Consider the following 14,918-nt stretch of genomic DNA (forward strand, 5'->3'; position numbering starts at 1 on the left):
GGGGAAAATGCTACTTAATAATCTTTCTTTGTGTAATGCATGATATTTCAAAATAAAATGAAAACAATGTGCTTAAAAAAGTATTTTTTTGCTTGTACAGTACCATGGATCTATCATGCTTATACAGTACAAACTACTGTAGTACAGTAAATGTTGTTTTTGACTCCGCCCCTTTCTGGTCACCGATTTCATCTAATTTGACGTCATATCAAGTTAAAGTGGGCGTGTCTTTCTTCTCACAAACGTACACATGCGCAGTTGTGTTGTTGTGTTTTTGAGATCCTGGAATGTGTTTGGGAATTATGTGTCATGAGTGAAATATAATGTGTATTTTTAGAGGAAAGTGATTGCAACAGAACATAAAAACATTTTGTGTTTACTATTTGAAGTGAAAAGACTACAATAATGAGTACAGGAGGGTTTCAACCTGGCTCTGCGACAGCTAATCCCGTGAGCAAAGTTGAGCTGACAGTATGTTGCAGGTAAGTCATCAATCGCGCGGCGCGGGGCGGGGTCAAGACCATATCAAAACAATGAATTGTCATGCTTACGCCTAGCCTAAAAGTCATGTCATGTAGGCCTAGACTAGCTTTGAATTTGTTCATAACAGATGTCCTAATGACAAAAGCTTTATTTGTTATTTTGTAAGTAATAAACTGAAAAATATTTCACAATTTGAAAACAAAATCGCACCCAGATTTAATTTTTACTTGGCATGGATGGTAACTAAAATATAAAGATCCTGAACTGAAGTCTCTTCTACTACTGTACAGTCAACTCTCCGGTATTGGGAGTTGGGAGGAAAAGTGGTGGGGGGGGGGGGGGATGTTGGAGAGATGTATGATATGACCTAGATGGAGGTAGGAGGAGGTGAGAGCCAATTCAAATATATGTCATCGTTAATGCATGTTTTGCATCCGTGTCAATTTTTATTTAATGCTTTTTATTTTTTTGATGATAATTCTGATTTTTTTTTTTATTCTAGAAATCTTCGAGACATGGATGTGTTTTCAAAATCTGACCCTTGTAAGTATTACATATTGGATGACACGAAATTGTCAATTTATATACAGTCAGTAAGCCTTGATAAAAGAGACTGTTCAAAGAATGTTCTAGTTGGCTGAGTCTGTATTGGAACTATACACCAGGAAAAAGGTGAATTTGTATACAAAATTATAGTGTTATATAGAATAGCAAAAGCATAACGGTTTTGATATTTATTTATTTTTTCAGTTTGTGTTCTTTACACTGTAAATCCTCGAACAGGTCAATTTGAAGAAGTAAGTATTTCAAAGTATATATAATATTTTGGATTTCCTCCAATTAAAACCAGTTGTTTAGCTGAGGTTTAGCTGAGTGTACAGTAGTACAATGCTCTGTGTTTTCAAACCATAACCTGCCATTTCACATACTTATTTCATATATTCTATTTTTGACAAGCTCTATTTGATTTAAATTCTAAATCCAGGAATGGCACATTTGTTTGTGTAATTTGCTCAGGTGAAAAATGGCTAATATACTGAATTCTGTAGTGATTAAGTACCTCAAATAATAAATAAAGTAAACAAGCTACAGATATCTCTATGAGGATGTATCTGTAAGTTTTATTTATTTATATTTATTTATTATATATTTTTGTTGTTCTGTTTTTATTTTTGTAAGTTATATATATTGTACATACAGTTTACGTATTATGTATTTTCATACAGATCTAATTAATTAATTAGTATACATTTTGTTTTGATGTATGTGTTAGTATTTAGAACTTTGTAGCTTATGTTATTTGTATTTTGTCTGTAAAATGGATGCACCATTTACTGATAATGTGTACTGCCACCGATATAAAAGTGATTCCTATGAATAAATAAAACTGAAACCTAAATTGTTTTGAAATTACTGACATTGGAAAGAAAATGTGCAGTAAAAAATTGTAATAATAATTTAATTATATTTTTAGAATGGACGTACAGAGACGATTGACAACAACTTGAATCCAGATTTTGCTCATAAATTTGTTGTTGATTATTTCTTTGAGCAACACCAACCTTTAAGATTTGATGTGTAAGTGGAATAAATAATTTAGACCGATTTCCTGTCTCACCACGCACTTGGAGAGCATTCAATATTAGCAAATTGGGGACTTCCTCCGCCCAGATTTAAAAGTGCATCTTTCTGATTAAAAGTGTCAAAGTTTATACTTTGAAAATATGTGTATTTATGTAACTAAAATAGTTAGTTACTTATTCATTGAAGCAAAATATTAATAAACCTCTTGAGTGTTAGCATATTGATGAAGTTAACAGAGTTAATTTTTTATTTGAATTTCTTATTTTAGTTATGACTCTGATTCAAAGAGCAGAAATCTATCGAGTCATGTAAGTTAAATTTCCTTTTTTTTTGTAAATTTTCAAAATAGTTATCATGTAGCCTGGCTCTGTGTTTGTTCGCAGGTCATATTGCATGTTTCTCTATATATCATAGGTGATACCATTTTTCTTATAGGATTTTATTGGTTCAGCACAATGCACCCTGGGACAGATTGTTGGATCTCAAGGTGGAAAGCTAGTGCAGGATTTAAGGTATAAATTGATTCTAGCACATGACTTATCTTGTATTGTTATATAATATATATATTAAATCTGCAGACTGTACTATTTCGATCTTATTAGATATCATCAGTGCAGCTCAGGTTTCGAAATGAAATGTACTGCAGAATTGGCACAATATATAGGCTGAGCCAGTTATGTGGGACATGGTACACCGATTATGAACAAAAAGAGGGTACAAACTCAACAAGCGTGCTTTGAAAAATGCTAATAGTGTTCACAACAGACTGTTGAAAAACAGCATACTATATATGAATAGCAGAATGTATATGTCAACATTGTATATATTGTTTTTAATCATTTTTGTTTATTATTCTTGCAGAAAACAACAGAAAAAATATGGAACCATTATTATCACTTATGAGGAATTAAGCTCTTGTAAGGTATGTTAAACTTCTATACAATGGTGATTACATAACCTAATATGGTGTTTATATTACCTAATATGGTGATCACATCACCTTATATAGTTGTCATTTTTACTTATATGGTGATGATACTAATCTCCACTACTTGCATACAATAATTGTTTTTTCTCGTTTATTTTTTTAATATATTTTATTTATATTCCAAATATTTAGTACATTTTATATATCTTCTAGCAGGATGAAGCAGTGATGCAATTTCAGGGTTTTAAATTAGCAAAGAAAGACTTGTTTGGCAAATCAGATCCATACCTTACATTCTATAGATGTAATGAAAATATGAGGTAAATATATTAATGGAGAACAATGATTCAAATATATGCAGCTTTAATATGCATTACAACAAAATAAAACAATACAACTTCCCTGTTTGACACATTATTTTTTTAAACATTTAGAGCACACTTTTTTGATAAAAATACAGTACTTTTTTTTAAAGATCTGTCTACACTATCAAACTAGTTTGACAAAAAAAGTGTGATGTGCCCAAATATGGTAGTGATATGCACAGATATAATAGTGAAATGCCCAAATATGGTAGCCTGTATTACCTGTGTTTGTAAATAGGCTGGCCCGCCACAAGATTTCTATCTTCTTGGGCACTGCCTACTTCCTTTTATTGATAACTGTATACTTTTTTATCATCAATAGACTCGTTATATATATTAATGGAATTTATTATGTTTACCTCATTTTCTTGAAGGAAGAAATAAATGTTAAGTTGAATATGCCCAGATATATTAGTGATATGACATCATCTTGTCCATATATGGGCATATCATATTTTTTGTCACATAATGTTTGATAGTGTAGACAGAGCTTTAGATAAAACTTCCTATTAATAACTAAACTATTTGTTTTCAGTTTCACAGTGGCGTATAGAACAGATGTACTAAAGAACACACTGAATCCCACCTGGAAACCTTTTAAAGTTCCTTTGAGAACTTTGTGTAATGGCGATCTGGATAGGACAATCAAAGTTGAATGTTGTGATTGGAACAGAGATGGCAGGTAAGAAAAAGAGGTTTGCATATAATACGCCTCTTACATTGCCTAACAAAATTCAGGAATTTACACATGCACACCATACACTGTGTAAAACTCCAGAGTTTGCTATGCAATATAATAAGGATATAAGGAAGAATGTGTACATTAATTACTACAACAAAAGAAAAAAACAGTGTATGCTACTTTTGTAAAGGATGTAATATTTGGTCATCTCCTTTTCTGTCAGTTCATTTAGTTATTAATTTAATTATGTAATTTTAAATATCTTTTACAGTATTGATTTAATTGGTGAATTTACAACAAACATGCGACGATTTGTTGAAGGAAGTCAAAGAGATAATGTATATACGGTATGAATACTTTGATAAGCTAAAGCTCTGTCTATACTACCAAACTTTATGTGACAAAAAAAGTGATGCATATATGGACATGATGATGTCATATCACTACCATATTTGGACACATCACAGTTTTTTGTCAAACTTGTTTGATAGTGTAGACAGAGCTTAATGTTTATGTACATTTATATTTCATTTCTCCTACTTTACTTACATTTGTCACCCTTGCCTTTTTGTAACCCATCTTGAAAAATAAATATTCTAGAGGATATTTTTTATTTATTTCTGGATATTTTTTTTCTAGCTAACAAAAGAGAAGAGTAAAAAGAAGGGGAAGACGTACGGTACAATTTCACTGATGAGCTGTCGTGTACAAAAAATGTATTCATTTTTGGATTTCATTCATGGTGGAACGGAACTTAGTTTTGTGGTGGCTATAGACTTCACTGCTTCCAATGGTATGTCTATATAATTCTACCTTATTGTTACTGGTATCTTATTAACAATAAGTTCCAAGGTTGATTAATGCACCTTGAGCACTCTTGAGTGGTATGTGTGCTATAAAAATCCTGTTATTATTATTATCATATCAACCTGTTTAGATCAAGGCCAATCCAACTAAAATTGTTAATATGTCAATTTGTTACTAGTAGTTTTAAAAGTCAAATTATTGCTAAACATAGTACCAAATGCTTGTGCTAAATCCAGTTGATGTGGTTGGTATGGAAATCTCACATTAAAGTCTGTGTTGCTGTGTCTATGCATACACCAAATAGGCTAGCAAGACAGAAATAAAAAGCACCCATCAACCTCAAACATGGATTGTTTGAACAGGTGCCTTCAAGTGATTTATGCTTCTCTATTTCTGCAGGTGCTCCACACAGTCCGCAATCATTACATCACATAAACCCACACATGCCAAACCAGTACGAACAAGCTATTCAATCAGTCGGAACTATTATCCAGGAATACGACACAGATAAGCTATTCCCAGTGTTTGGATTCGGAGCTAAGCTTCCTCCCAACGGAGCGATATCACATGACTTTCCTGTGGTAAGAAACAAAACCATAAGTACATTATTAATTAATTTGTACTACTTACTTAGTTTTGTTATTTTTGTATTTTATAAGTAATGCTGGAGTAAGAGCAGTTTTCTGTTTGGGCTCATGCCTATTACTTCCTGGAGTAAGAGCAGTTTTCTGTTTGGGCTCATGCCTATTACTTGCTGGAGTAAGAGCAGTTTTCTGTTTGGGCTCATGCCTATTACTTGCTGGAGTAAGAGCAGTTTTCTGTTTGAGCTCATGCCTATTACTTGCTGGAGTAAGAGCAGTTTTCTGTTTGGGCTCATGCCTATTACTTGCTGGAGTAAGAGCAGTTTTGTGTTCGGGCTCATGCCTATTACTTGCTGGAGTAAGAGCAGTTTTCTGTTTGGGCTCATGCCTATTACTTGCTGGAGTAAGAACAGTTTTCTGTTTGGGCTCATGCCTATTACTTGCTGGAGTAAGAGCAGTTTTCTGTTTGGGCTCATGCCTATTACTTGCTAGAGTAAGAGCAGTTTTCTGTTTGGGCTCATGCCTATTATTACTTGCTGGAGTAAGAGCAGTTTTCTGTTTGGGCTCATGCCTATTACTTGCTGGAGTAAGAGCAGTTTTCTGTTTGGGCTCATGCCTATTACTTGCTGGAGTAAGAGCAGTTTTCTGTTTGGGCTCATGCCTATTACTTGCTGGAGTAAGAGCAGTTTTCTGTTTGGGCTCATGCCTATTACTTGCTGGAGTAAGAGCAGTTTTCTGTTTGGGCTCATGCCTATTACTTGCTGGAGTAAGAGCAGTTTTCTGTTTGGGCTCATGCCTATTACTTGCTGGAGTAAGAGCAGTTTTCTGTTTGGGCTCATGCCTATTACTTGCTGGAGTAAGAGCAGTTTTCTGTTTGGGCTCATGCCTATTACTTGCTGGAGTAAGAGCAGTTTTCTGTTTGGGCTCATGCCTATTACTTGATGGAGTAAGAGCAGTTTTCTGTTTGGGCTCATGCCTATTACTTGCTGGAGTAAGAGCAGTTTTCTGTTTGGGCTCATGCCTATTACTTGCTGGAGTAAGAGCAGTTTTCTGTTTGGGCTCATGCCTGTTACTTGCTGGAGTAAGAGCAGTTTTTCTGTTTGGGCTCATGCCTATTACTTGTTCCTGGCAAGATGAAATGTAAATCATACTTTTTAAGAGCTTTTGCTGAATAAATATTATTATTATTTACGCTGTCACTCCTCACTTCATAGTAGAGTATTTAAGAGGATAAAGTCTCCCTTGCTCTTGAAATATTTTCCGTCATTCAGACATTATGCTTTCCACGATTTGTTTCCATATTTTTCTGTTTTTGGCAGGATGGTTTGTTATTGTGCTAAAGTCTAGATTTTTTCCTTTTAAATCTTCTTTTATTTGTTTTATCCAGTTTTCTTGGTGGTCTTTTTACTTTCTTGTTAGTTTCCTTCTTTGCTTGTTTAATTGATGTATCATCAAGTAATCATCTTCATTTAATTCTTTTACTTCATTCTTCATTTTTTTTAATGAATGTTTTCTTCTTTTTTTTTTAGAATTTCAATTACCAGAATCCATTTGTGTCTAATGTGGACGGCATCATTGGTGCTTATAGGAATTGTTTGCCTCAAATTCAGTTACACGGACCAACAAACTTTGCACCAATCATAAACAGGGTAGCAAGGTAAGAAACTAAATTGTGAATCATAAAGGGCAATTAAATATAATGTTAAGATGGCTAAAGGCCAATTCACACAGACGAGGGGTAACGGTAATTAAAATATAGAATCCATGTTATTCCTTATTACCATTTACACAAAACACGGAGCGGACAGATGGTTTCCTCTCAGAAATAATACATATTCTACGTGAGACAAGCTACACAGTTTTCTGTTTACTGTTACCGCTCATCTCTGTAAATTGGCTTTCAATTCTACCTTTCTAGTTTTTGATTTTTTTTAAAGTATATGAATATGAATCACCACGGCCAAGATGGAATTCTGTTGTTGAGATACACTTCTCTAAAATATATTACATACTCAAGAATTATTTCTGTAAATGACTGTGTGTTACAAGTGTTTATATGATTGCATATTTTAAGTTGTTTCCTTTTCTAAGTCTAACTATTTATCCCTTTGCTCATTATTTTTCTATTTAGAGACGCACAAGCGTTTATGAACGGCTCAAACTTCTTTGTTTTATTAATAATAACGGACGGAATCATATCAGATATGGATTTTACCAAAGTTGCTGTTATCAATGTAAGTACATACAGTAAGAATATGAGTAAGGCCTATTATAGTAACCTGTCTATTGTACACGTTCAAAACATTTCATGCATGTAGTCAAATTTTTTATTTTTTTTATTTGTAGGCTAGCAAACTCCCAATGGCCATCATCATTGTTGGAGTTGGTAACGCTGATTTTTCAGGTATGTGAAGTATTTTTACCCTACTTTTGTGTTTCTCAAAATGACAATGAGATTTGATAAGTTTCTTAATAATTTTTCTTGTGTTGGTTTAATTTTATTTTATTTTTCGGTATAAAAAAAAACATATACCGTATTGTTCCTAATAAACGCCCCCGGGGCGTTGCATTTTTTAAAAAGGGCGGGCGTTTGTTAGAGGTGAAATGTAAAAATCATAAATAGGGCCTAGGCTAGGCCTATATGAGGCCTACCTAGCCTAGGCCTAGGCCTATATGAGGCCTACCTAGCCTACCCTAAACAAGTTGCTTCAGACGGTCAATCAATGTTTTTTTGGGTGTGCAACAAATATATTCATAGGGTACCTCCAAACCCCCTGCTATGCTACTGTGCCTGCGTTTAGCTTTAATTTTTACTTCGCCTTTATGTTTAAAAAAAAAATTAAAAATCTTGGATTGCTCTTGTGGCAAATGGCCGACGATGCAGCGTTCTTCGTTGTCCTTCACAACAGAAACAGCGTGTTTATCGTAGGTTATTGACATCCGCCCTCAACTTGATGAAAAGTTCTAACAACTTGAATATATTATATTATAGAAAGGTCTTCATGAACCAGACGCATTGTATCCATTCCGTGTTGTGTGAATAAACATACAATTGTCTGATCCCCGTTGTTTTCCTGGTTTTTAAAGACCAGCGATGTTTGTTGCCGCGAATTAAAAAAAAAAACGTCCAGTGTCCAACATGCGCGAATTACCCTACGCGCCCGGTGTAGGCCTACATGTTTGTCACGCTGTTAGCGTACATCGTTATCACAGTAGCTGAAAAATGTGACTTTACGGGCTGAAAACCAATTCTAAACGTGAGAATCCTCTGTTTATATAGATTGGGCACTAAGGTGTGTTAATTAGAAAATGAACAAAAAAATGAAGGGGGGCGTTTATTAGGAACAATATGGTATATACAAAAAGCAGCAGAAGCTGAAAGTATTGCATTTACATAAATACTGTATAAAAAGTACACTAAAACATCAAACATAAACATGATAGGTAACGCTGGAAAAATATCAATACAATAAGTTTGGTATAAATGTTTTTGTCCTAGACAATTTATAGTTTGTTCATTCACTTTAGCCATGGAACATCTTGATTCTGATGACAATTTATTGAGGCACGGAGACAAAGTAGCTGATCACGATATTGTTCAGGTTAGTGATGCTGAGGTCACAATAATATTCTATTCACTAAAATTTTCAGATTATTAGTATTATATAAAAATAATTTTTTTCAATATTTAACCTTTTATAATACAGTATCATATTTTATTAAATTTCAGTTTGTGCCTTTTAGTGAGATAGTTCACCGATCCGGGAACCGAGACATGGGTGCAATTCAAGCGCAGCTTGCGAAAGAAGTGTTAGAAGAAATACCAGACCAACTGGTGACTTGGATGAAGCTGCATCATATTAAACCTGGTACAGCGCCCCCTCCCTATTCAGCAGTCGGTCGAGCTTAAAAATGTTCCTGGAACGTAATGTGTGTGTTATGTGTGTGTGTACTCTTAGGTTCGAATGAATACCATTATAACCACTAACCTGTTCAGGGATCTACCAGAGAGAGAATCAAATGTACTATAATTTTACAAAATAAGCCTTGGAAGAAATACCACCTGGTAACTTGAATATGTTGTATAAACTGGGGTGGAGGGAAGACAGTGTTTTGTTTATTCAATCAACAAGCTTTATGTGAGCTTGCAATGTAGAATATTTATCTATTTTTATACATTTTTTAGGTTCGTGGTAATTTTAAAACTATTTGGATTCAGGAAATAATCAGGGTTACATAATGTAGTAAAGATTTTTTTTCATTATTAGAATAATTTTCTTTTTATAAAAAACAGTAACAGCCGAACAAGTTAAGTGGAATACAGTACATTTTTACTATAATTGATCTAATGTACATTTTTAATGTAAATATCAGGGTTGTAAAGTACTTTTAATTATAGTAGTAAGTTACTTTTTAATTATTACTGTACAATAACTTTCTTTTTTTTACAAAAAACAGCCGAACAAGATGAGTGTAATACAGTACATTTTTAGAATGATTTGTTCTTTTGTACATATTTTTTTTACTGTATAAATATAAGGGGTGCAAAGTACTTTATAGTATAATTTCTCTTTGGCCAAAAACAGTAAGTCAAACAAGAAAAATGTGTGTAATGCATTCAAGTTTTAGATTGATTTTATAATCTACACATGTACATGTGTTGCAATATATAGAAAGAAATAAAAAATAACTACAGTATAATATTATAAACTGCAGAAAAATTTGAAAATATTTTATTTTTTTAGTGTTATTTGTTTTTATTTATTCAAATGTCTGCCATAAACAGGCAATCTTTCACATCTTTATTAGATGACAATTTCAATAAAACATTTTTTGAATGACAATTGTGTATAATTTTAACAATATTTTTCTTTTTTAGTTATCTGCACCTCTAAAACGTGTAAACATAACATTTTGTAACTTTGTCAACATTTATGTGAAGTTGTGCACCTCCTGTTTTTAAATGACATCAAAGTTGCGCAACGTGACTTGGGCGCAATTTTATGAATAAAATTGATTGATCATAGATTAAAAGTCATTTTGCATTAATACTTGGTGAAAATTTAATTCATATGAAGGGTCAACTTTCTGTGGAGTAAAAATGGTGTTTTCCAAACAAAGTTACACATGCACGCACATTTAAAGTTTTAAATTGCACAAAATTAATTTCTATACATTTCAGGACAATTTTGTACATTACGAAAATTTTCAATTTGTTTTGCATTGCGCACACGCACACTTGCGTACAGCTCGTACATAGCATAGAAAGACAGTTTTTGCAATAGATTTTTGTTCTTCATACCTTCTATGATAAATTTCATTCATTTTTATGAATTTGACTTGCAGAATGATGACGCACGTGCATGTTAAAGTTTAAAAACTAAAAAAATTATGCTTAAAAATTGCTATTTAATGCACATTTATGAAAAAATATGCCTATTTTAAATATATTATAGCGCTTCAGGAAGACCGTTGACCAACCATTTTTTCAACTTATTTTGAAAGCTAATGAGTTGTAGATATGAATTCATGTAATTTTGTTGCTTGATAAGTTGTCTGACGTCATCATATGGCCATTCAAATAAAAAATTATGAATTTTTGTCTCATTTAATCATCGCATTTAATAGAACGCATCTTGCTTATTCGTATTCTATTTTCCCCCAGTTTAAAAACTTTTCTAGGTTAATTAATTATCTTTTGCATGAGTTACAACTATTTTAATTTGTATGACATCATCACATCAAAAAAATCTCATTTTCATCTTTACAGTAAATTTCAATATGTCAAAATAAAAAGTGATACTCATGATTAACACGTTTTCTGTAAACATTTTGCCAATTGGATGTTGTGACAACATCATATCGAGGTTCGAATCCAACTCTCGCCGCGTAATTGCTTGTATCCTTAGGGAAGATCTACTTTACTTACGTTTGCCTCTCTCCACCCAGGTGTATAAAATATGTACCTGGTTAGATCAAGAAACAACTTTGCGCTCATGATTACTAGCTGCATTCTGGGAGTATGTTTTTACTTGTGTGTTTGATCCAAAAAAATGACTGGGGTAATAATGTTCAGCGCATTGAGAGCTTGCTTATATGCGCTATATAAGAATGGACTATTAAATATTATATGGCCATTCCATAACATTAAAGGTCGAATTTTCAGATTTTGCGTCATAGTTCATCACATTTAAAACAGCGCGCATCTCCACTATGTATTAGGATTTTTTCAAAATTTTAATATGTTGTTGCTAAAACAAATATCTTCTGAAATTGTTATCTTCAATTGTTGTTTGATTTTGATGACATCATCATGTTAAAAATTTGATTAAAAGTGGGTCCAGTAATTTCAACTACACTACACTGTATGTATAGTATGTATACAGTATTATACTGTATATACTATATTGGTACAAACTAGACAGAATTTAGCACCAACAACTGGTCATAGTGCATTTTCTAGTGTACGTCCACATGGTGTTGTTGTGCAGATAACTAATTTGTCAAAGTGACAAGTTTAAATCTAGTTTCTAAATTATTATTCATATTATTTATATTATTGTCATTATTTTTTTTAAAAATTAATAATATTTATAAATAATATTTTGAATTGAATGGAAATTGTTCAGTGGTTCATGACCGTGTTGGTTATTTTTAGTATCATTTACTTACTGATAACTCGACTTCGGTGATTGGACAATTAATATTCAACTCTCCTGTGATTGGTGACTCTGCAATTGCATAAATTACAGTGCTACTATTTCGCGCGGGAAGTCATTTGGTGCGTCGTGTGAGGAGAGAGCGGTGATTGTTTTTAAAGGAAAAGACTAGCCTAGATAGGAGGCCTAGCCTAGAAAGTACGTAAAAACATATACTACTGTAAGTTAGAGAATACAGCAATCATTAATATCATTAGATATGCATGTTAATTGTTTTGGTAAATCATTCAATTATTACTTTAAAAAGCACGACTCTTAGAACCCTGCCCCTACTCCTGGGCCCCTACCTAGCTAGCTAGAGGGCCCTAGTAGTCTAGGCCTAGCTAGGCTAGTAGGCCTAGCCTAAAGACTTAGGCCTAGGCTAGTAGTAGGCTAGTACTCGTATCGTAGCTACCAGATCCAGGCTATCCTAGCTAGGCCCTAGTAAGTATATTTATAAATTATTAATATCAAATAGTATAGGCCTAGGCCTACATGGTTTTTATTAAGTTTTATTTTTAACCTGATAGGCCTAGTTAGGGCCTAGGCCTAGTAAATTAACACCTATCAGGCTATGCTACACACACACAAATATAGTGTAGCCTGGCCCTGGGCTATAATAAATATTTTTGCAGGCCTAGACTGATTGATGCACCAGGATGGTGGCATGTCAGTCGAGGTCACAACGTCTCTGCATTTTCTATCAGACCAGGATCTGGGATCAGGAAAATTATTGTATTTTAAATTTTTTCCTGCAATAAAATTGTCACTGCGCAATGATTGATTAGGTCGATCATCTTTACTGACCAAATAGTATGCATGGCTTTTATTAAGTTTTATTTTTAACCTGATAGGCCTAGTAAATTAACACCTATCAGGCGATGCTACACACACAAATATAGTGTAGAATGGGCTATAATAAATATTTTTGCAGACCTGGACTGATTGATGCACCAGGATGGTGGCATGTCAGTCGAGGTCACTACGTCTCTGCCTCTTCTACCAGACCAGGATCTGGGATCAGGAAAATTATTGTATTATTGTATCACTGCGCAATGATTGATTAGGTCGATCATCTTTACTGTGTAGTCTATTGATTTTTACAGCGTGTGGTGACACAGTGCTGGTTTTCTAATGGAATTATCCTTAGCCACAGTTCCTGCTAGGCCCTGGGTACGGTACTTAGTAATAGTAGTAGGCAGTCAGTTTCTTCTGAGCATTCAATTTTGACAGGCTCAAAAGATCTGACAATTGACATGTCTATTAATTATTTTAAAGTATGGTCATTCTATCAAACATCTATATATAAATTATAGTTAATTCTGACATAGGCAAATACAATGGAAAATCTCTGCCTTGGCTACCTACCTGATCTATCTCAGATGTACCACGAAACGTAGAGTGATAACATTAGTGTTCAGTACTACGCTATTGTTCAAACAAATTTTAGCATTTCCTTTCGAAATGTGTGGATATCACAAGGTAATTTTCACACACTCGCGCTGTTCAACTGGCTTCCGTGTCCCGTGACTTCCCGCAAAATGACAGTTTGTGGCGACATTCAATGTTTTTTATTCGTCGATAAGTCTAGAAAATACAAATACATGGCAAAATGAATAACTCTTGATATAATTTGAATTATGAAATAGGGAGGCTGAAATGACACTGACAGGCTTTTACTTTACGTCCTAATTACAATTTGATTTTAGTTAGTAACAATTAATTAGTAATTTATTTAATTATTGAAGGCCTTTACTTTTACGTAAACTAAAATGTGATTTTAGTGATTCAATTGATCGTGAACTACTAAATGCAATATTAATTTGTTATAGATATAATTTTCATTCATTTATCTTTTTATTTCGGAATATCATGGTGACATAATATAAAATCCATAGCAAAAGAGAGAAAAATAAAAATCTTAATCTAACAGCTCATAGAACAAAAACAAAGATATGTAAATAAATAAAGTCAATGCAACAAAGCATTCCATTGTATGTGCATTCTTGACACATTAAGAACGTGGCGATTAATGGCCATGATCAAGGAATTACTACCTTGCGTTCACACGATTTTTAAAACTAAAAACAGATTTTCTAATGAACTCATCAAAGGATGGGACGTCATTTAAGACAAACATCATGCTTGCACTACAATGTCTAGGCTGCTTCTGCAGCAGACGTAAGGCATTGTTATAACATACTTTCAGTGATCTCAGAGTGCTCTTATTATATCTACACCATAAGGTTGAACAGTACATGCTGACACAGTAACTCTTAAATAGATAACATTTAGTCTTAGTTGAACATTTTCCAAACTTTCTATTTAGAGAGTTGGCCCTAATGCAGATCGATATTGACGTTTGATGTCACCTTCATCACTCAGGTTATTACTGATCACATGACCAAGATAGGTTATTGAATTATCAACGATTAGAGGTGCCCCATTTAAGGTAATATGTGGAACACCTTTGAGGTTGCGGACTTTCGGGCAAAATAGCAAGCATTTGGATTTGGTTTCATTAAAAGTAATATCATGGTCACTAGCAAAACCTTCACAGAGTCCAATTAGGCTTTGTAAGTCAGTCACTGACGGAGCCAAAAGGACCAAGTCATCGGCAAAGCTTAGGCAATTCAGTTTAAGACTGTTAATTTCACAACCTTCTTTTGACTATAGTCAGTTCAACAGTTAACGGATCAGTGTACACATTGTAAAGTAGAGGGGACATAACGCCTCCCTGGCGAACCCCATTACGAACAGTGAAAGAATCGGAAACGGAACTTCCCCACC

At 33.6% G+C, this 14,918-nt stretch overlaps 2 protein-coding genes across 3 annotated transcripts in view; both read left to right on the top strand.

Moving 5' to 3' along the window:
- The first annotated feature begins 255 nt into the window (after positions 1 to 255).
- On the top strand, positions 256 to 10,456 carry LOC140058701 (copine-8-like). 2 transcript variants are annotated; one of them, XM_072104413.1, is made up of 17 exons: positions 256 to 482; positions 986 to 1,026; positions 1,234 to 1,280; positions 1,958 to 2,061; positions 2,336 to 2,375; positions 2,503 to 2,579; positions 2,929 to 2,989; positions 3,209 to 3,315; positions 3,896 to 4,042; positions 4,314 to 4,389; positions 4,682 to 4,835; positions 5,249 to 5,430; positions 6,960 to 7,087; positions 7,562 to 7,664; positions 7,777 to 7,834; positions 8,959 to 9,032; positions 9,161 to 10,456. In XM_072104413.1, the coding sequence occupies exons 1-17, from the start codon at positions 406 to 408 to the stop codon at positions 9,338 to 9,340; spliced, it is 1,656 nt and encodes a 551-aa protein (XP_071960514.1). In that variant the 5' UTR covers positions 256 to 405; the 3' UTR covers positions 9,341 to 10,456. The 2 variants fall into 2 exon arrangements, with proteins under 2 accessions (XP_071960514.1, XP_071960515.1); XM_072104414.1 differs by having other exon boundaries at positions 3,212 to 3,315.
- Positions 10,457 to 12,218: 1,762 nt separating this feature from the next.
- LOC140058800 (copine-8-like) overlaps positions 12,219 to 14,918 on the top strand; it is a 39,326-nt gene continuing 36,626 nt past the window's right edge. The window contains exon 1 of the mRNA XM_072104542.1: positions 12,219 to 12,287. The gene's annotated coding sequence lies outside the window, so the exon portion shown is untranslated. The remainder of the gene's footprint in view (positions 12,288 to 14,918) is intronic.

The sequence above is a fragment of the Antedon mediterranea genome, chromosome 9, assembly GCF_964355755.1.
Source record: "Antedon mediterranea chromosome 9, ecAntMedi1.1, whole genome shotgun sequence".
In the NCBI taxonomy this organism is placed as follows: domain Eukaryota; kingdom Metazoa; phylum Echinodermata; class Crinoidea; order Comatulida; family Antedonidae; genus Antedon; species Antedon mediterranea.

What these genes read in the sequence shown, in the direction of transcription:
- LOC140058701 (XM_072104413.1), top strand. Translation starts at nt 406, where the DNA reads ATGAGTACAGGAGGGTTTCAACCTGGCTCTGCGACAGCTAATCCCGTG. An exon ending in GAACAGGTCAATTTGAAGAA is followed by an intron (nt 1,281 to 1,957) that starts GTAAGTATTTCA and finishes TTATATTTTTAG; the next exon opens with AATGGACGTACAGAGACGAT. An exon ending in CCAAAGTTGCTGTTATCAAT is followed by an intron (nt 7,665 to 7,776) that starts GTAAGTACATAC and finishes TTTTATTTGTAG; the next exon opens with GCTAGCAAACTCCCAATGGC.